Source organism: Pararge aegeria, chromosome 7 (assembly GCF_905163445.1).
Source record: "Pararge aegeria chromosome 7, ilParAegt1.1, whole genome shotgun sequence".
In the NCBI taxonomy this organism is placed as follows: Eukaryota; Metazoa; Arthropoda; class Insecta; order Lepidoptera; family Nymphalidae; genus Pararge; species Pararge aegeria.
The window spans coordinates 6,246,001-6,267,702 of record NC_053186.1 but is presented as its reverse complement, the minus strand read 5'-3'; the positions used below and the strand labels follow the sequence as shown (position 1 = coordinate 6,267,702).

Genomic DNA, 21,702 nt, shown 5'->3' with positions numbered 1-21,702 from the left:
TTCTTGGCAAATCTTTTTAGTAAACTTATTTCAACAGTTTGCATTGTACTGCAACACACGAACAAGATCATGAATAATGAACCATAACAGGTTCAGAAATTCAAATATTCTATTTTATGGAGCAGTGGATGTCCACATCTGGACATTAAGTATTTTGAAGAGAAATCCACTTGTTGAGTATTAAGTCCAGTGCCATAACAGAATTGGCAGCATTTATACATTGTTTATGTTATCACAAATCCTTTGTGCAGACAAAGGATTTGTGATATAAGATCTTATTTGTCTTCATCTTATAATTTATAGGCATTTTATGTCACTATCCATACTGATATTATATAATGTGAAAGTGCTGGTTGTTTCTTTAATTTGTAGTCTATTATCAAACTTCAGCTTAAAAACATATTACTGATATTTATAAGCGTTTATTGAAGAGGGTGTTTTGTTTCACTTATTGGTGTAATATAATTAATCATTTACATTTTATTGTTACATTAAGATTCACAAATCAACTGTAAAATAAATATCCTGTCGAACTGGAAAGCCAATTCAATGTCAAATTTGCACAATATATGGACACTTACCTGAGCAGGATTGGGGGGCAGCGGCGAGGGCTCCTCAGGCCCCAGACGAGGACCGGAGCGTTTCATCATGGTGCTCAGCCGCCCATTACACACCAACCTGGAATTACAACGAGAATAACATCAATAGAGAAATTAGGCTTGATGTTCACTGTTTATATCATGGCCTTCAGCAAATTCATAGCAAACATATAATTAAATATGGATAAGACTTGTGCAACTCATAATATAAAAGACTATTTTAAAACTATAGCAAACCTAAAAAAATGATTGGCTAGTCTATATACAGGGAGTTGAAGTAAAACATTGTTTTAGAACATTAATGTTTATGTATTATTGTATTATTGTTATATATAGTAGATGTAGTTTATGTTATATATTTTTAAAATTGCACTATCCCGTTTCCATACTCCTGTTCTTCTTTCATTAAGGGTTGTCTGGAGGAGATCGCTTAAAGCGATAAGACCGCCTTTGCGCATTGTTATTCTTCTTGTATTTATGTTTTCAATTTATATTATAAATTGTGTGCAATAAACAATTTATCTATCTATCTATCTATCTATTAATCACAGTGAATATGTTTATTCAAGTAGGCCCATAGGTGGCACTTTTGATACATACATAAGAATTACACGGGAGTGAGATGATGGCGATAACCACATTCGTAAACTTAAAACCAAAGAGGGTTCCAAACACGTCCTGGTCTAAGAAGAAGCCCACAACAAACTTAGCCGGTTGTTTTTTTTTTGTTATCATCATCTCACAAGAGCAACCTGGTTAGAGTAATAATTCACACCCAAGCTTTTATATCGCTTACGTTTAATACAAACTTTGAACTTTTTAAGAGACATCTCCAAGATGTCAATGGGTAGTTTATTGTAGAATTATATGCAATTTCCTTTAAACGAATTATGAATTTTATGTAACCTAGTATATTGCACTGTAAGATTATTCTTACTTCTAATGTTTAAATTATTGCAGTCACATTTTTTCCAGTAACATTTTTTCTTAAATTTAGAATTTTTTTTATGAACTTACATTAAATCTTCAAACATGTACCGACTGTACACTGTCATTATTTTAAAATCTTTAAATTTATCCCTCAAAGAATTTATTTTTCTTTAAACATTCAGTATAGTACCCCCCTTATCAATTATTATTTTTGTACGTATATCCATTTTGAGAAGCAAATCCAGAGTATGTGTATGAAGTTTTTAAATAAGAGTGTTAAATTAAATTAAAACAGTACTGAAGATCCATCAATAACTTGTGGCATGTGACACCCCCAGTCACGCGGTCCTTACTTGACCGCATGGTTCAGAATGTGGAACGACAAAATACTACCTACAATGATGAAACTTACATTGATAACGCGAATAAAGCAATACATTTTATCAATATACTTCCCAATATGGTCAAAAACGTGGTCAATTTTCTGTCAAGTCTGCTTTATTGAGACTAATGACAGTGCAAAGCAGATAACTCTTACCAATGTTATATTGTTACGTAATACGAGTAGTTAGGTAGAAAAGACGCTTTGTATCAAAGCAACGTACCTACACAACAAAACCTCTATTTATCGACTATTTTCCCGGGATGACGTCACCCCCAGATGCGTGGGTAGGCAATGCTAAATAAAGGAACAAAACTGTCAATGCACGGTGCATTCACTTAAGTCATTTGCCCAAGCTTACAAACATATTTAGGTATATTACGCAACTAAATATCGAAATCTACAAGGTTCGTGCACTCGATACCACTTAGAAAATTCCGAGCGGCCCGCGGCACTCACACATTTAGACAAAACCGGTCCCCAGTCCCAACGGCAAAGGCGATGACACAAACTCGCACTTATTTATAGCGGAAAACGTATACAAATCGATAACACTCCGTATACATCCACAATTACTATGGAGTCACAACGCAAAGTACTTTTTCAGTTTAATTAACTTTCGCGTTTTCCAATTAAATTAATATTACACATGTAATTACGATTTTAACAAAGAGCCCCAATAAACAATTGACATACGACATAGACATATATCCCGCCTTATATTAACATTTCGTAATGGCGCGCAACGTTCAGAAATCGAAATTATAAAATGTCTTTCACTGTACGTATGCCGCGGAGCACGTAAGAAAATTTTATTATTTCTACAATGAATCATTGCATAGTGGTGTTGTTGTAGATTGTTAACTGTAATAGACTTTCGGAATAGAGCGGTAAAGTCCGGTTTACTGTGGGCTGAAGGAAACGAGGACGGCGCGGTGGTATTCGTCACCGACGTAGAAAATGGCGATTAAATACCAACAATAATTACAAAGCGCTACCTGAACGCGAATGTCGATTTTGGTAGATTACATGATCACTGAAGTTGATTCGATTAGTTTAGAAATCAAGATGTTGGTAGTTTGGTATCAATCTACATCGGCAGCAGAGATAACGCGTCGCCTTGGGACGATACATGAATTCAATCAAATATTTATACATACCGATTGATTTTCTTCTAGATATCGTTGAAATCTTCAATATTCCGCTGAATTCACTTTGAATAACTCAAAAATTGTTTTTAAGACAAGGGTTTATGATAATAACGCGTCACTGAACGCTCGGAGCGGGTACATTCGTGCGCCTCCAAATAGCGCAACGGCGCAACTTTTTCGAGCGCGGCCGCGGCGTCAACACGGTCAGGTGGGCGAGGTTGCGACACTGCCATAGCGTTGTCTCACTCTATCACCGTCTCCTCTCTCTGCGAGGTGCCGTCCCGCTCACTCTCGCGGCTAGGTCGGGCCGAGGTCGTGATGGACGCAAACGAGACCCTCCGCGCACGAACGTCGCGCACCGAGCTGCGCGGCCGACTGACTAGCCAGGCCCGCGGTCGACCGAGCGATCGAGCCGGAGTACTGCCCGGAGCGGCAACGCCGCACCACTTCGAATAATAGCAAGCGAAACGGACGTGCTCCGCCGCGGTATGAAATGCCACGATCAACGAATCTCTACGAAGGTGGTGGACCAAAACAAATCTCCTTTCTCTAAAATTATACAACATACGGCTGCAATCGAGGGCGCTGCCGTATCTATTTCCCGCCAAATGTTAATTTTCAATATGAAAGTTTAAATAAATAATAACCTAAAAATAATCTATATAATAAATAACATGACAGTACAATGATAAATAAAAAGCAAACAGGTAATAAGTTTAGATATTTTTGTTAGGTTTAAAATTTGCTATGACATCTTTGAAGGGGACAAGATTGCAATAAAGCTACGGAGAAAATAAAAGCAAATAGATAGCAGTTGCAAAAAAAAGTCCACTGACACGAAAAGAAAATTTTTCATGTTTTACTTACCTACGTTCAAAAAAAACAAAGGAAATTAGATTTCGTAAGAGGAGCTCTTTTTATTGAAACTGTGAATCTATAACTTATTAAGCTATTAACTAAGTGATTATTAACTCTCAGAAAACAAAACAAAATATACCCTCAGATGGATATGGACTTATATTACAAGTCCATTTATAATGTCTTATTTTGTTTTGTTCAGACTTTAGTACTTCAGCCTTAAATGCCCTTTATTGGAGTCTGTATACAAATATATTTTCAAAATCTTGGTGTACTTCTCGAAACTGTACAATATTTAACTATTTAATCAGCATGTGCTTATTTTTAAACAAAAATATAATAGTTCTACATTTTGTTCAAATGACTAAATGAAGATCTTTAATTCAGCATTCCATTTATAAAAAAATGTATACATGCTTACCATTTATGTATTTTGGCTAATTATAACATAACAAAATATTTAAAAAAGTAATATTCATTTTTTAAACAAACTTTAGTTGAAGGCCTTGAAAAAGGTTGCGATAACCTCGATCGCTTACAATAGTACTTAGGTGGCGCTGCTTATAACATGCTTGCATTAAATAAGGACAAGGAAAAACCAAACAAGCGTTAATCGTTTCTTTTATATTTTTTGTAATACAACCACTTATAAGCTAATATACTTTAATAAGATGAAATCAGAGCTCGATTATGATCAAAACTTAAGTATGACTATATGTATTTCCGTATTATAAGTATTCCCTATACGTAACGCCTACTTGATTAGTGCTTTAAACAAAAAAACCTTCAATACCTCCATGGATATGGAAAAACTTGAAACAAACAACAGAAAAAAAACTTCGTCAATTAAACAATTGACGAAGTTTTGGCAACTCTAGTTATGAAAATGCACAAAAAATAGTTTGACAGTTATTTGATGGCAAGTTTTTAGTTACTTTTATTATCAGGGTAATGCTGAAAAATAATGCGAAACCATTTATCTCCGTTCAATCAGGGATGGGGGAATTTGTACGCGGTAGTTTACAGCAAAGCATGCTCGACCTTTATTGTAACTGAGCATGTCCGTGCTGATCGATTTTTAGACACCTTGGAAGATGCAAAACACAAACTATGTAAACTCCAAAATAAAAACACAGAGGCCAAATTCAATTTGAAGAGGGATAACTTTCAAGTTTGCGGTAAGTCGTATATATAAAAGACACCTTACTTGATATTTCTGAAGACGCATTAGCAGGACTGACGTTGTAATTTTTTCCACAAAATGACATTGCAAAATGTGTGGTACAAAAAAATGACTTAAATACTATATAAGAAAGAGGGAATATTCGGCTATCATATACAAATATTTCCATGGATTGTAACTGATAGGAAACTAATTTTTTTTTACAGCCAGAAGAAAAATTACAATGGAAAAGATATGAAAACTTTCTATCGATGTCTGTAAGCTGCTGAATATCTTGCTGTAAAGCAATATACTTCGTCATTCAAATTAAACGATCATCATTTTGTTAACAATGAGAAAAATAAATAAACTGCATAATAAAATAATGTTTTTTATAAAAATAATTACATTAATTTTTTTGGTCAAAATTAATACAATCTAAAAAATTTCAATCTGTACATTAAAACAATTTAAAAAGGAATACTTATTATTTCAAAGATACCACAATTAGAAAACTTAAAGCAAAACCAACCGATACATAAAAAGGTTCCTTAATTGATTATTGTTATGCATGGTTTTAAATTCAAACATACAAAATGTACAGTAAAATGCTAGGTAGCGATTGTAAAATGCAATGACTAGATACATCTTTTAATCGGCAATAAACAAATTAGTTAATTAACAAATAAGTTCTGTGAAGCAACTATATTATTAATCGCAGATAAAAATTTTGTATGATCGTTCCTACAACTGCCAAAATTGGCAACGTTACACACCAAATTAGACTTTAAAATAAATAAATTTTCAGTAGGCCTACTTTTGAAATGTCAAAATCAATTTACATACCATTACTTAAATTTATTTATTTGTATAGAATATAGTTATAACTTAATTCAAGGCACTGGATGGGAATGAATCCTTCAACCTACTCTCAGTTAAACGAAAGAATCAAGAAACCATGTAAATGTTTTTTTCCATCCTAAAAAAGGTTATATGCGAAATTTCCGAGCCGTTCCGCAAACCGATAAATCCGACACTCCTGGAAGACTACGGTTTTACATGAAATCATTGAAAAATCATTTAAATAAATAATTATGCATACTCCACTTCAAACTACACTTGGATCAATTTAAAAAGAATTGACCATGGCACCTGCGCAACGTTTGTACAGTTTTAGGTAATTATGAGTTTAAGATGACAACTAAATTTCTTTTAAGATTAAATTACGAGCTATGGTCTCGAGAAGCGCACAAAAAATTTAGGACAGTTTTTCGCTGTGTTTTGTGTCACTTTATATTTAGTTCAATTCATACATAAGTTTTTTGGTCGTTTGTGTAATTATTTGTTTTTAAACTTTTTCGCAAGAAATACTAAGCAAAATTTCATTGTGCATTAGAATATGAAATTACAAGAAAGATTGAACCCAAGAAGATTCCAAAATTGTAAATTGTTTGTCGGGTGCCCATCACAGGAGATCAATTCATTTAGACTTTTCAAATGGCAGGGCTCAGGATTACTTTTTTTGCAGGGAAAAGCAGAATGAAGGGTACTCGATGATTCTATCAAATCATATTTACACTCAGACAACGAATAAGTGGCTTACAAGCTAAGTTATAAAGTTTGTTATATAACAACAATGGTCTGAAACCTAACAACTATGTTTAGCTATTTTAGTCCTCATTACGTGATACAAATTAGTTCTTTTAACAAATATTTATAAGTAGTTATTATTAATCAGAGAAGTTATTGAGCTTAGATCATCGTGAACAGAAAGCAATTAGATTTGTTGTAAACTGGAATGCCTCCAGACAGTCATCATCAACATCGTCTTACCAACTAATGGACGAGCTTGATGTCGTCTGTCTGCGTAATTGGGGGACTAACAAACTTTTGTATTCATGATAAATTGGTACCCTTGAAATGTTTGATCGTAGATCTCCATTACAAAAGGTAACGGATTTTTTAACGTATTGTAAATACGACAACTATTTTTTTTAAATGATTTGGATGCAAACAATCTTCGTAACTCTTTAGTTATACGACAAACTAACAATCAAGACTAGTAAAAGGACTAGCGGTTGAAAGTATAGTTTAAGCACCCAGAACTACGACCATTTCCCAACTCCAGGATTATACCGATATACCTAACCACTCTTGGCTTGATTAGGGAATTAAACCCAGGAACTCCATATCTGGACCCACCAAACAGTACAGTATGAAAAAATCATGCACATCCAATTTATGGCCTCGTAAGTATTCCATTGCTGCTATACTTGCCTACCTATTTAAAAATTGTATTTCATCATGTACTACCTTGTTAACTTCATCAGCGAAGTCATTTTTTTTCAAAATATATAAAAAATAAATGATGTATAAAATCACGTAAATAACATTTCTATGAGGTGATGTGACTCGGGCCAATCATGTTCGAGCCTTTTTTGCGGCATCTTGTGAAAGTAGCCTTCAAGATTGCTACTCCAAGGCCAAATGTTACTTTAGTAGTTTTAATAGTATACTAAAAATGTTATTTCATTATTTTTAAAGCTCCTTTGTTTAGTCAAGTCTGTATCCATACTTCCATGCTAAAATAATAAATTCATAAGACTTATGAATAGTAGTTACTTATTAGTAACTGTTTGTCTTTCACATTTTCGCGCATAGCTTTAAACAGATTTCAATAAAATTAGGAAAGAATTTAAATTATATCTTAAGAATGGATATTGGTTTACTTTGTTGCCTGGAAAAACAGATGTGAACGGAATTGAATAAGAATTAACAAAATGTCTATTTATCTATCAAGAACAAGTATCTGATTATTAAGATTGGTTAAACAAGAATATTTTAAACAGAAAATGATTAAATTATTTATTTCATTTATCGTGATTGAATAAAATGGAAAATAAAGAAAATTCTAGTACTTCATCCAGTGCATTGAATAACAATAATTTTAGTTACATTCTGAAAAAGTGTATCGTGAATGCACTCTTATTTGAGTAAACTTACAATGCAGTTTGATATTACAAGCTAGAAAAATCAAAATGATCACACCATGAAAATTACTTTTCACAATTTATGCAATTTTAGACCTTGTTAGATTACACTAATATGACTTAATTTGCTCTTATAAGTCTTGTCATAAGTAATCTCAAATATATATAGCTTTAGAAACATCTCATTTTGTCATAGATTTGATGTTCGTGGTTTTACGTCATTTGAACGAAGTTGGCACAAGGTGGCATTTCAATATTGTACCTTTTCAAGATTACCATTTTTTAGAAAGTTCTATGCCTATTTTGATTTTATTTCTTCCACTATGCAGATATATTCGCAGAGCAGATTATTTAATATGTTTTAAGGTTAAAGGGTAATAGAGGGCGCTATGAGTTAAGTCCCTATTCACCTTGGATTTTGGTACAAAAAGTAGTATTAGACCCGTTTTCACAAACGACGGATGGACAAGGAAATTGCTCAAGTAGCGCTTAATCAAAGAAGATTCGTAAGGCATACATTTTCCTTTCACTAGGCAACTTAAATAAACTAACATGTCTATGGTTCTTGCCGCATACTGTAGTGGTATTTTGTGTTTATATTATCATAGTTTTCATTTTTCTGAAACTCCAGGGGTCAATTTTTAACTCTGGAATTTCTTTTAAAAAAAACTTCGTGATCTAAGCTTAGTAAAATATAATATTAGCATTCAGAAAACGTTAGCTATTTGTTTGTATTTACTTATATAAAATAAAAAAAAACATCTACAAAAATATCTGCTGAATAATGTCCGTCCTCTATATTCAGTTTATCTGTATCTGTTGACAATAATTGAATGGATATTTATTGACAATAACAATTAACAACGTTGCTAAATAATAGAAAAGATTATGGATAGATTGAATATTGAAAGTGGACATAAGACTCCCTAACATGCTTTTTTTTACACATTACATTACAACATTATTTTTAAAGTTCTTGTTTTGAATTAATTAGAAATAATGTTCTTTTATTTATTTTAGCAGATCGGCAAACGATTTCTCAATATAGCCAACTAGCCAAACCTTCCTATTTATGCGTTGGTAATTTAAAATAGCAACAGTTATGGATTGCTATAACTGTTGAACATAATTAAGGTATGAATGGGGATGTGAAATTTTAAACAATGGATCCGAAATATAATTTTAAAAAATAGGCTATGAGCTCTGAATTACTGAAGAGCTTAGAGTTACTGAAGCGATGGAGAGCTCAGTTTTTCTTACGTGAGGATATCTGTAAACAACCAGAGTTACCGAAATAACTCTTTCGAGAGAATTTCGAAACAGAAGTTAGTGGGCGGGACACAAAGTTTGGAGGATTGATAAGACGATAGGGTCCCAAGTTGCAGTAATGGTGACCAGGCACCGGAAAGCGTAGCGTATCTTATGGGAGAGTACCCATAAGGTTGACACGCGATAAAAATAAGACTTAGATACATTAGCAGCATAAAACCGTTACGGTAGAAATCCCTACAAAAGGAGTACTATGTCCTACTGTGGACGATCTGCGGTTGAGATGATGATGGCTAAGATTCACATTGAGGTCTGTCGTCTGTTTGGTGTTCAGCTAGTGTATAATATGTCATAGCTGTAATTTTTGATAGCGCACTTAAGGTTTTCTGTGAACGTAGGACTTCGTTTAAATTCCAATATCAGTGAAACGTATATACATAGTGCCTATCAGTGACATGTAAATTTTGAGTCATTCGTTTTGAACTTACTTCGTCACTTTATATGGCAATGCCAGCAAAGCAAGAGCAAATTCACGGAGCAAACGGATAACATTAGGTATAACTTTTGCTAGACTTCAAAAGATATTTTCAACTTTCGCATTGGTATTTTAATGCATTTTTAAATATTTTTATCAGTAGTAACTTTAAGACTATAGTGTTAAATTGGTACAAAATTGTTATTTCCAGTTCTTTAAAAGCTTAATTAAATTGTTTCGCTATCTTAACAAAAAAAAGTCGATAACTGGCCTAGCCTAGACAAATATAAAAACGCCGAAAGATATCCTGACAAACACGAAGTACCTACCCATAATGTTTACAAGCGAAATTCTAATGACGTAATAGCCAGAGATAATAATATAGTATTAGGTATATGCAGCTTCGATGTTTATATGTGTGCGACTTGAAGTATTAGAGTGAGAGTTGGTTATAACGTACCTATATGTTTTTGTGTCCAAGACCTAGCTATAGAGTATTAAAAAAATGATTGCATCGAAACGTTTTAGAAAATACTTCACTATAAATATAGAGAGCCCCAATTTGTTTATCACGCATATTTTATCCATTGTTATTATGAATGTAGGATACGAAACTGTTAGCCTTGAAACGTTGTTATCGGGTAGCACAAGTGACTGTGCGACGTTGCCAGCGTTCCGAGCGCGCAACTGCGTCTTAATTTTACAATTACGCCCGCCATCTTGTCAAGATTTATCAGATGCAACTTTACATGATGAGTTGTTTTTTTATGTTAAATTGGATGACGTTCTTTAGTTGTTTTGCTAGTGTAAGTACGCCTTGACTTAGTCAAAAAAAGGCTAGGAATTTTGTACGTGTGTAGCTACTTAAGAGCGAAAAAGTTGTTACGTAACACCTGAAAAAAAGACGCATCCGATATTTCATTTAACATATTAACATTTTCAATTTGAGTGTTAGTTATGGATAAGCGAGCGGGGCGTCTTCGGTCTAGACTATGTTACTCGAGGGACGCTGAGCGTATCCATAGCTCTAAGTGTCGGCGCAATATGGTTGGAGATACGTACATTGAGGTCGGACACCGGCTTGCGGGGCGCTGGCCCCGCGGTCACAGGGCACAGTTCGGGCCGACCAACAACCAAAAACATCACAAATACGGACATTTTTAACCAGAATAACACGGTATCGATCACGCACAGCCGCCATTTTGAACCGACACTGAGCGCACCGCGGCGGTGTTGCCACGTCGCTCGTTTCCAATCCGCGCTTCTATTTCGAGCGCTCCCCCTTCCCCCTCCCTCCGCGCGACGCTCCGCAAACAGAGCGGCCGCTCGACAAAACATTCACGACTATCACCCACTTCAAGCCAACTATACCATGTATAAATATGAAATCGAGTTGGCCGCGAGCGGACAAAGCGAGCTCTGTAACAGCGTCCAACGTGATAAGATAGTAGTAGGTACATATAGTATACATGAGAGCGTGATACATAGGTATTGCCGGCTTTCACCGGGGCGGGCGAGGCACGGCCGCGCAGGACATGTGCCATTGGCCACCGCACTGATCGATAGACAAACATCGACGAGGACGCCGACCTACATACCATTATGCGCCTTGCGCACCACCCATACGAGTTACATCCGCGTAGCCGGCACTATAAACAAACTACCGCACGCGCACACCGATGTACTTTGCGTAGGTACACACTAACACAACTGGCGTGGAAACGACGCGGGGAACGGCAGAACGCGGCCCAACGATGAATGTATACCATCATGTATTATGGCACTTTTCTAGAGTCGAAATTCCTATAGCCCGGCGCACCCAACGCTGTGTGAAGGACAAAGGGCCGATTTCACACGGAAAACAAAGGGAAACGCCGGCAGGACTCTAGTACTTGCTTGTTTACGATGATTAAATTTTTTCTACGCAATCAACTGTACTAGCGAACGTCTCACTGCCAAGTCGTCTGAGCGCGAGGTGTATCATTATGAAATTAACCATTCTTTTAAACAGTACTTTCGATTCGTGGTTACGTTTGCACGAAATTTCACGGACTTTTGTGAGATTCAGTTGAAATTCACGTTATAATAGCTAGACCGTATGGGAAGGGCACAGGTGTGAAAATAAACTAGCAACAATATGGCACTAAAATATTACTTTCTGACTACAGCAGTGTTGTTTTTGGTGGAAAAAGCAATTAGTATCGATCCAAAATGTAATTAATAAGCATTCAATGGGATGAGACGCAGTGTGACTACTATTCACTTACCTGTATTTTTACTTGAAACAGTCTTCTTTCTTCGTAATATTCACGCGAACGTCACTTCTCGACGAAATAAACGCGTTGACTATGGTATTTTGAGATTTTGTGAGGATTTTATATGCACAAAAAATATATACATTCCGTCAAGCAAACGTCCTACGCGCATAGAGACTAACTGCGAACTGTTGGTTTTTTAGTTTGGGTCGGTTGATGATGGAGGGCGGCGGGCGGAAAACGGAGAATGGGTGAGTGAGGGAGCAAGTAAGAACAGCTTCTTTTTTGATATTACGCGATAAACATGATTTCTAATGGCCAAATTCTATAAAAAAAAATCAAATACTATATTTATAAATCACTTTCTACTTATTTTTTGCGTCAGCAAATGTAATATAACGTTTATTCGATAAAATAGTTTTTCTTTTGACGTCCGTTTACATTTTGATTGACGGCTGAGCTACGCACACTATCATCTTATTAAGGACTTGACAATTACAGACTTTTTATTCGCAGCAAGATTGTTAAATCAATGGAATCACATATTATTATTAGATATTCAATTTTACAGATAACTTCTATATTGAATAATAAAACAAAATTGAATGAATACAAAATATAAAAGAGTTTGTAAATATGGCATACAACACAATGACAAAATCAAATTGGCAATAGTCGTTGCTACTGTGTATTTGGACTAAAATATCTGAAAATGTTGCATGTCTTTTCTGTCTGATAATGGATACAATCAACATAAGTCTGTTCAGTATACTTAATTAGTTAGAAGTTATGGAATCTATTTCTTACATGCTTCTTGTAATTTTATTCGTGCGAATAATTCCAATTATTGTGTATGGTAAGGAATTCCACCGCTGCTAAAGCCAAATCTTGTAGATTTAAAAAAGTAAAAAAGGGACCAATCAGAAACGGGTGCGTGGTTTTGACAGATTGATAAACCATTTTCCACGTATATTAAATTGTTAGATCTCATTTTCAGAATTTTCCTTGAATACGCACAATAATAGTGAAAATGCTAAACATAAATATTCAAACGGCAATTTTTACCTTTGCGCTTTTGATGGTTGGAGTTTCAGCGAAGATAGATGCCAAGAATTTGAAATGTTTAGGTTTGTTTATGTAAAGTTTTGTTCGGATTTTTACTCAAATTTCTTAAATTAAAATTAATTTCATAAATTTAATTGCTGTTTCTAGTATGCCGTCAGACCTTCGAGGAGTTAAATAAAGCAATAAAAGGGGTCGAAAAATGGAAAAAAGTCGATGTAAGTTTTTGTAACTATTTTCCTCAAAACGTACTTAGAGGTCACAAAAAAGTGATTTATTGCAATTAATATAATCATCATCCATAGCTAATAAACATGCCACTGCTGAGCACCTACCTGCTCATGGGAAAGACAAATTTAAAATTTATAGCCTCCATGCTGCTCCAGTGAGGATTGGGTCGGATTAATATTTTTACTTTTAATTTAGTTAAATTATTTTTTTACAACCGGAATCAAAAAATCTTGAATGCAAACAGCATTCAAGATTTTTTGATAACTGTATTCGGACCTGCTGTGATAACTGTATTCGGACTAGACAATTTTTTGTGACATTGTTAGTGACCATGCAGTATATTTTATAAAATAAATCAAACATTCACATCAATGGCAATGTAATATTTTGATGATTTGCTTAGGTTGGAAATTTCCGAATGGACGCAGATGGCAACACTATGCAAGATAAGGTTCCAGCTCATCGCTCTGCTGTGTACATATCTGAAGTTATTGATGATATATGTGAGTACACTCTGATCCATCAGACATTGCACAGATGGTTCTGCCACTAAAACACAATATTTTAAGTATGGTTTAGTGTGATTCCTAGGTTTAGTGAAAATAAACATAAATCTATTATTTAAATTGATGGATATTTAAAAAAAAAAAACAATAATTTGTTACACCAGTGCGTTTAGTAATCCATCCTGTGCCATCCTCTTGGCAGGTTGCCCTCACATGTTTTTTTGGCTGTCCTTTTTTCCTCCTCCCAATTCTGGGGTACCAAGATATGATCTCTTTTGTCAGTTTTTCTTTCAAAGATCTAATCACATGGCCAGTCCAGCACCATTTTAGCCTTTAAATCTTACTGGGGACATCTGTGACTCCTGTGGCTTTCTATTCTGCTTTTTATTATACTACAAGTTAGCCCTTGACTGCAATCACACCTGGTGGCAGGTGATGATGCAGTCTAAGATCGAAGAGGGCGAATCTGTAATCATATTGTCATAACCCTAATTGTTTTTTATGCAACATCACACTGGTTTTTCAGCCTAATATTCAACATGCTCCTTTCCATTCCATTCTACGTAGGCATACCTTGAGCTTCTGTTGGTCAGCTTTTGTCAGTTCCCAGGTTTAACACCCACAAATAAAGATTAAGAGAATGCACATGCTACATACCTAGCATTTGGTCGGCATTGGAATATCTTTGCTTTTTAGTATTTCTTTAAGTGACTAGTAACAAGCCCAGCTGTTGTTTACTTGCCTTTGCCCATATGCATGTTTGGTATAATTATTTGTCTTATAGAGTTATGTATCCTATCACTTTTGCTTGTTTAATTTTATAGCTTGTTTATGTCCATTTGTTGGTTTAACCTTGGATATTAACATCAATAAACATCTTCTGGTTTAATATATTGGCCATATCCTTTACCCTTAACAGGCTAGACAGATCAAGATGCTAGGATCTTATACTGCATCATTAATTGACACCTTGTACTGGAATAAAAACAACTATTCTGTTTTGAAACTTTGACAAGTATGTAAAAAATCCTTGTTTAGGCCATAGACCTTGAAACCCTGATTCTGGTGCAACCCAAATTTTTCGAACGAAATAGCATCGAGACAATTTGTTTTGGAGTTTTTTTATGTTTGCGTTCTTAAACCCACCTTTAAGGCAGCTAATTTCGAAGAGACTAGATACCTTAAGGGTTGTAACAGCGGCATCGGGGGTGAGGGCGACTGGGAAAGTTCGCCAGGTGCTGGGCTCTGAGGCACGACAGCTTATTGGCGGAAGAAAGATACATCATCTGCAAGCGTGCTTCCTGTGCATCTTGGCTTGGGGTGACGTGTGGACAGTGTGGGAGTTTGGACTAGTGGTTTGTAGTCTGAAGGCCTCCTGACTTTGACTCAGATCCACGTTTGTATGTCGTTAGAAATCAGGAACTTCTTCATGGCCGTTAGTCATTATTTGAGCATCGGGGTCATGACTGAAATATTTGGCGCATCTTCTGATGAAATTAATGTTAAGATCACTATTAGCATATTAGTTGTAATCCTTAAAAAATCCTTCAAATCAATCAAATAAAATATCTTGCAAATATCGAGTTATTCTCACCAAATATTTTATTATTTACCTTTACAAAATAACTGAAACATAGATAAAGCCATGCGGGTATGACCTACATAAAAAAGTTTATCGATTTTAAATGCTATATTTAAATGCATTCTGTTTTCGACCGAATGAAAAAACGGAGGAGGTTCTCAATTCAACTACATGTTTTATTGTCCGCGTGTACCTTTGACGTGTAAAAAGTCTACCTATGTCATACAATAGTCCCTACAAAAGTCTACCTATGCTCACGGCTACATTTTGTAGGAAGTTCCAATATCCGCGGTCCTACTGATGCCATTTTCACTCCATATGCAATCTTACCTGGTGGTAATTTGTAATGCAGTCAAAGATGATAGCAGACTAACCTGTTAGGAGTATGGCAGTTTTATCAAACCATAAACCTAGTCGCTAGGTCGCTAAATCCCTTAGCGGAACGTTTTTTCTACACAAAAGCTAGATATAGCCTGCGTCAAATCATAATCATCATCATCATATCAGTAGGGAGTTCCAAAGTAGATGGTCTTAGGCCGCTGGTTTCCAACGACTAGTTTGGTATTTTCTACCTCGTTGGGTGTCGAGTCCGCCATTCCGGCACAATGTCCATCACTTCTCCAAGCTGTGTACCTCGCCCATTACCACTTATTCTCCTACTGATCTTCTTATATCTCGATTTGATCACGGACTCCAAGAATAGGTCTATCAAACATTACATGTCTTAATTATCCCGCCCATTACCACTTCACACAAGTTCGCCTCGTTAAGATATGATGGTAACTCTTGTTCTTCTACTGATCTTCTTATATCTCGATTTGATCACGTACTCCAAGAATAGGTCTATCAAACATTACATGTCTTGTTTATGCTAAATGATGAAAACAGTACATCAAAAGTTAGGTGGTGGGATTTAAATATACGTCGTCATTTCAGTTTACATGTTATAAATTGTTTATTTCTTTTTGGGTTTGTATAAGAGTACATAAGTCAAATGTAATCTCCATAAATGATGTAAATATTATATGAATCTTACCATTTATACTCGTATGTCCCTAAACTATAATCTTATCTTGGAACAATATATATAATTTTTTTGTAATCAGATAGATTCTTAATCCCTTCTTAGTGGTAAGCAGTATTCCGACGGTAATTTTGGGCCTGCCAATGTTTAAATAATTTGTTTTAAATTTATTATCACGTATTTAAAATATAGTTACTTTGCAATCGATAAATGGAATAGAAACCAGTAACCTACTATTATAGCATCGTGGCTTTTAACCTGCACCCACACACTAGTTGATAGCCGTCCATCCTTTGATAGCTCCGTCACCCTATTTTTTTCTTACTATTTTTTTCCGCGCTGGGAAATGAGTTTATGCATCCTTCCCGGAAATTAAGTAGGCACAATATCCCGAGTCAATTCTAAGATGTTACGTGGGATGTTATGTAGGATGTCTGCACTGATCTCATAGAAGCGGTTGGAATACCAAAAGTTTATTAGCAGAATTCTTATATCTATTAAATAGTCTTATTTCTGCAGCCAAGTAACATTTCTGTGTTGCGGTCTGTATTGGCGGTGTTATGATAGGCACATGAGGTTTAACACCTACGCCTTAGGTTGATGGCGACATGACAGCCCTTTGAAGGAATGTATGAATGAATTCCTCGTATGCTCTGTGAAGTATTGCTTTGGCTATAGGCGATACGTTTGGTTTACCATCGGGTGGGTCATAGTTCGTCACTTTACATAATAATAAAAAAAGAACTAAAACCCAGCGCAACACTGCGTTGTATGCCAAGTAACAACGGACCGGTTGTGGCAGTCGATAATTGCGTAATTTATATTCTTCACCTAACTTTAGTTTTTAGTATAAAACTACAGAAAGTAATGCAAAATCTTTCTTACTTTCCAAGTTATCTTTCCCACGTTTTCCGTTAACACCTGAGCAACATCAAGAATTATTCCAGCAATATTAAGCTGGTAGAGTTAATCCTTAAAATCTTTCTTTCCAGGTAAGAAAATGGATGATTACGTCCGTGTGCACTATAAGTCTACAGGTAAACTGGCCATAATGCTTCTAGTAACCCGGGAGGGACACATGAATCCAGAATTTTCCAAGACCAAGTTTGTCACAGATGATGATCTTAACAAGAGCTTGGAGTACTATGTGAGTATATTTTAATATTATAATAAAGCTGAAGATTTTGTTATTTTGTTTGAACGCGCTCATCTCAGTATACAATGCACATTTGCATCTCCTAAAGATGCTTTGGTATCGTAGCTAAACGTGCGTAGATACTGCATTTTGGAAGATATTTGTTTTTTGTTATAGAGAAGTTTGGGCGCGCTTGACTATAAATTGCCTATTGAAACCTGAGTGCCTTGAAGGCTTCAATAGGCAGTAAAACCTAATTACTGGGCGGAAACACTGGAAAAAAGTTTTCTGTAGTGGTGTAAGAATTTATAAATTGCAAGATGTAAATTTGCCTGATTTTCGCTGATTGAAGCCAATTTATCTCGATGTTCTTTGTTGCTAAAAACATTTTTAATTATTCCAGTGCGAGCGGATGTTCGAAGACAATGAGGACGAAATCACGGATCTGTATAAGACGAGGCCCGATGACGATATCATGCCTGACGCAGAGAGAGAGGTATACATATTTTTCTAACACAGTAAAAGAAAGCCGGAAGTTTAATTTTGTAAGACGGGGTTCAATTAATATTATTCGCGGTCAGAATGACTTTTGTTGAAGGATAGAAAATAATGATAATGGTATGGTAATAGAAATGATAGTCTTTTGAACCCGTGTGTTGTGTGATGACGATGTTATCGTTTGCAGATCTGTTTCAACCACGCGAAATACTGCGAGGAGTGGATGTTGCCCGACGAGAAAGACACCACGTGGACGCCTGAGATGGAAGCCGAATATGTGAAGGTGAGCAAAAGCAATAAGAAATTCATAGTTTCAGGGTTTTTTTTTGTCAGGTCTGTTGGGAGACTTCGGCCGTGGCCAGTAACAAACCTGCCCATAAAAACTAAACGTCCAGCGATTTAGCGCTGCGGTACGACGCCGCGTAGGAACCGATTTGGGCAGTTAACTAAAACCCATGTTTAATAAAACTGCTAACTTTTCAGTCTTATATGCATTTGTTCATTATGCAATACATTGTCAGTTGCTTGAATGGTCAAAGAAAACAACGTAAGGAAACCTGCACACCTGACACCTGATATATTCCATAATATACACAAAAGCGTGTGAAGTCCACCAATCCGTACTTTTTTTATTCCGCTACAAGTTAGCTTGACTGCAATCTCACCTGGTGGTAAGTTGTGGTGCAGTCTAAGATGGTAGCGGGCCAGCCTGTTACGGAGTATGGTAGTCATACCCCTAATAGGTTTCTAAGGGACATCTCACCGGAACACTAAATCGCTTAGCGGCATGTCTTTGTCGCTAGGGTGGTAACAAGCCACGGCCAAAGCCTACCACTGGCGTGCCCTTCATACATGCACAAAAGCACTGCATACCCAAATTATTTTATATAACTAGTATTGAAGGGGAAATTTTTCCATTTTATGCCATCTAGCTGCATTATGCAAACCCTGTGCACGCCACCGCTACCACCTGACCGGACCAGAGAAAAATCAGAAAGAAATTGTAAATTCCCAAATGCCGGGAATCGGACCCGGTACCGCCTTCTTAAATTCATAGCGCTCAATATTTGTCCAACGTGCTATACTAGGGCACTTCTCATTCTGATGGAAGTTTCGTGCCCTGTAGGCCGGTAATTGTGTAATGATGATGATGTTTGCAGGTCCACGGTCCAGATCCCTACGGCTTCGGGGGTGGAATGCAACAGCAAATGCACTCCGAAGTGGCCGATTCCGAGGGCTATGATGACTCTGATGACGTCGACGAAGATGTTGAGGAGTTGGCTGCCGAGGAGGAGGGTAAACCTGACGAGGATTATGTCGACCGGGGTAAAGATGAGTTGTAAACTAGGTAAGTATAAAGCTAAAGCTCTTGACCATTCCCACAAGATTTCGTATCTGATGAGATCAAGTTTACCCTCATCAGGATTACCTAATGTAAAAATTAAACGTAATATAGGTTTAAGTTGTTGAAGCTTCTCACAGATTTTTTTTAATGTTGTCATATTTTTTTAAACATTATTGTATCTATCAGAGGTAATTTTACTTAAATGAACTGGAAGATGAAATGTATACAGTAATTGATATTGGCGCCTACTACAACTGTGATTGAACAAATCTATTGTCTAGACAATGAAGATGTACTTAAATTGTAAAGAAAGATTTACCTTATATATCTGTGCCTTTAATAAAAGTTATCCTAGGAATTGTGGTAAACATGACTCTGTATATGAAGGTAGAATAGATTTGAATACACGTAAATATGACTCGTATATTAGTATTTTAAATTTCATATTTATTTACTAATTGTCGAAAATGTTAACCACATGATTAACAAAAAAAAGAAAGTTTTCGAAAATACTCTCACTTTTTAATACGTACATAACCTCAAATACTCAGGAACATGAAAAATCTGTGAGGATCAAATGTTTAATAGTAACTAGTATGGTTAAAAACCAAGATGACATTAAGCTTGGGACTATGGAAATTTCTATGTCTCGGGATGCTTTAAGAAATTACAGTGGGTTGACCTATTGAAATTACAAATAACATTGGTTAAGATTTGACTGAGAAATAGATATTTTTCACCAACAGAGTCAACAAGCATAATTTTTTGTCCTTTGCACACCATGTCAACTCAAAAATTCCACACTGACTCTGCTGAATGAAATTAAAGAACAGAAATGTGAGCTTTATGGTGTGGGACATAAATCAAATCACTCTTTACCCACCTGTAGCACGCTTCAAACAGCAATTTATGTCATATGACGTAAAAGCTTACATTTCCATGGTTTGTTGTAAGTTGATACAGTGTGCTAAAGCCGTATTTAGACCTGCCAAGTTTCTCGTCACAGAGTTTTGTGTTTTAATTCTGTTTGTGTCTATTTCTGATATTGTCAAGACTTGACAAGATTGTCTTTAACCAAATGTATAAGGTGGTGATTAAATCTTTAAAAACTATATGTGTAGATTATGTTGTGAATTTTTGTATATCAGATTTTATATTAATTAAAATGTATTTTATTTTTATATATTTCTATTGTATAGAATTGCTTAATATATAATTTGACAATTTTAGTCAATAAATAGTGCCTTACCGTAATTTAATAATTTTTTATGCTGTACTTATATTCATACATTAAATTTATAAATTTTAAAATGCATATAAAAAGGCCGCAATTACAGAGAGTATCAGGTTCAAATCCTGTCTGTTCCGAAATTTATATAAATAAAGAATATGCATTAAAACTTCGTATATTTTATATTTCCTTCAAGTGTACATACACTTGACAAAACACATTAATGAAAATGATAAAAATATAATTTGAAATTCGGAAACATTCTGCCTAATGTAAGTGCAAGAAAACTAGAACTAATAATGAAATGGTTATAGGACAATCATTTATAGTTAAATTTAAAAGTGTGCCAATTATTTGAAATTAAAATGAATTTTCAATAAATTATTGATACTAATTTCACCTGTTATTAATACAATCAATAACTAAATATTTTTACAGAACCAAGTATATATTTTAATGGAATTTATTATATAAAACTATAAGCAGACTGTATATGTATAAACGATAGTTATATCTCATTTCTAAAACGCATCAGAATTTATTTTTAGTCATTGCGGATTATCTCGGTATTATTTATTTATTTCAATAGATTATTTTTTTAACTTAAAGTGCCAATGTTTTTTCAATACACAAAGAGAAAGGCCATTACGGTTATTCTATAGTGTGAATGATTCTTTTACAATTTGATAACGAGATTCTTTCCATGAAATTCTATAGATAAACTTTTTTGTAGTTGTGTGATAATAATTAATTATGTTAGTAATGAAATACAATGGTTGTTATTTTATTTAGTGTTTTATTTCATACTATAAGAAATTATGTTTGTTTAGTGGTAACTCGTGAGCAATATTTACTTAAGATCCGAAAGTCCTAGGTTCGATTCCTAAGTCGGGTTAAAATAGTTCAGTATTGGTATTACATAAAGATATTTTAATACCAGTCAGGTTTGTGGCGTGGGCCAGCCTCGTGCCTCGAGAGCAAGGTTTAGCTGACGATTATTTATTATTTTTATTTTAT

General features: G+C 35.2%; 2 protein-coding genes across 9 annotated transcripts in view; one reads left to right on the top strand and one right to left on the bottom strand.

Moving 5' to 3' along the window:
• Positions 1–12,285, bottom strand: part of LOC120624973 (paired amphipathic helix protein Sin3a) — a 43,586-nt gene extending 31,301 nt beyond the window's left edge. For 6 of the 8 annotated variants that reach the window (XM_039891826.1, XM_039891828.1, XM_039891827.1 and 3 more), the window contains exons 1-2: positions 10,879–11,034; positions 582–678 (exon numbers count right to left, since the gene is read on the bottom strand). In XM_039891826.1, the coding sequence (XP_039747760.1) occupies positions 582–678; positions 10,879–10,880 (99 nt within the window). In that variant the 5' untranslated portion in view covers positions 10,881–11,034. Of the gene's footprint in view, positions 1–581; positions 679–3,071; positions 3,493–10,878; positions 11,035–12,083 lie in introns of those variants that run through there. The other 2 variants (XM_039891832.1, XM_039891831.1) reach the window with 2 other exon arrangements.
• A 715-nt stretch (positions 12,286–13,000) lies between these two features.
• On the top strand, positions 13,001–20,733 carry LOC120624975 (protein seele). Its single transcript, XM_039891835.1, has 7 exons — positions 13,001–13,198; positions 13,284–13,351; positions 13,768–13,867; positions 17,469–17,623; positions 18,015–18,107; positions 18,297–18,392; positions 19,270–20,733. Exons 1-7 carry the CDS (start codon positions 13,102–13,104, stop codon positions 19,450–19,452), a joined length of 792 nt encoding a protein of 263 aa, XP_039747769.1. The 5' UTR covers positions 13,001–13,101; the 3' UTR covers positions 19,453–20,733.
• The last annotated feature ends 969 nt before the right edge of the window (positions 20,734–21,702 follow it).

Excerpts from the sequence above, each read along its gene's own strand:
- LOC120624975 (XM_039891835.1), top strand. The coding sequence starts at position 13,102 with ATGCTAAACATAAATATTCAAACGGCAATTTTTACCTTTGCGCTTTTG. Across the intron at positions 13,352-13,767 it reads AAAAATGGAAAAAAGTCGAT|GTTGGAAATTTCCGAATGGA; the intron begins GTAAGTTTTTGT and ends TGATTTGCTTAG. Across the intron at positions 18,108-18,296 it reads TGCCTGACGCAGAGAGAGAG|ATCTGTTTCAACCACGCGAA; the intron begins GTATACATATTT and ends TATCGTTTGCAG.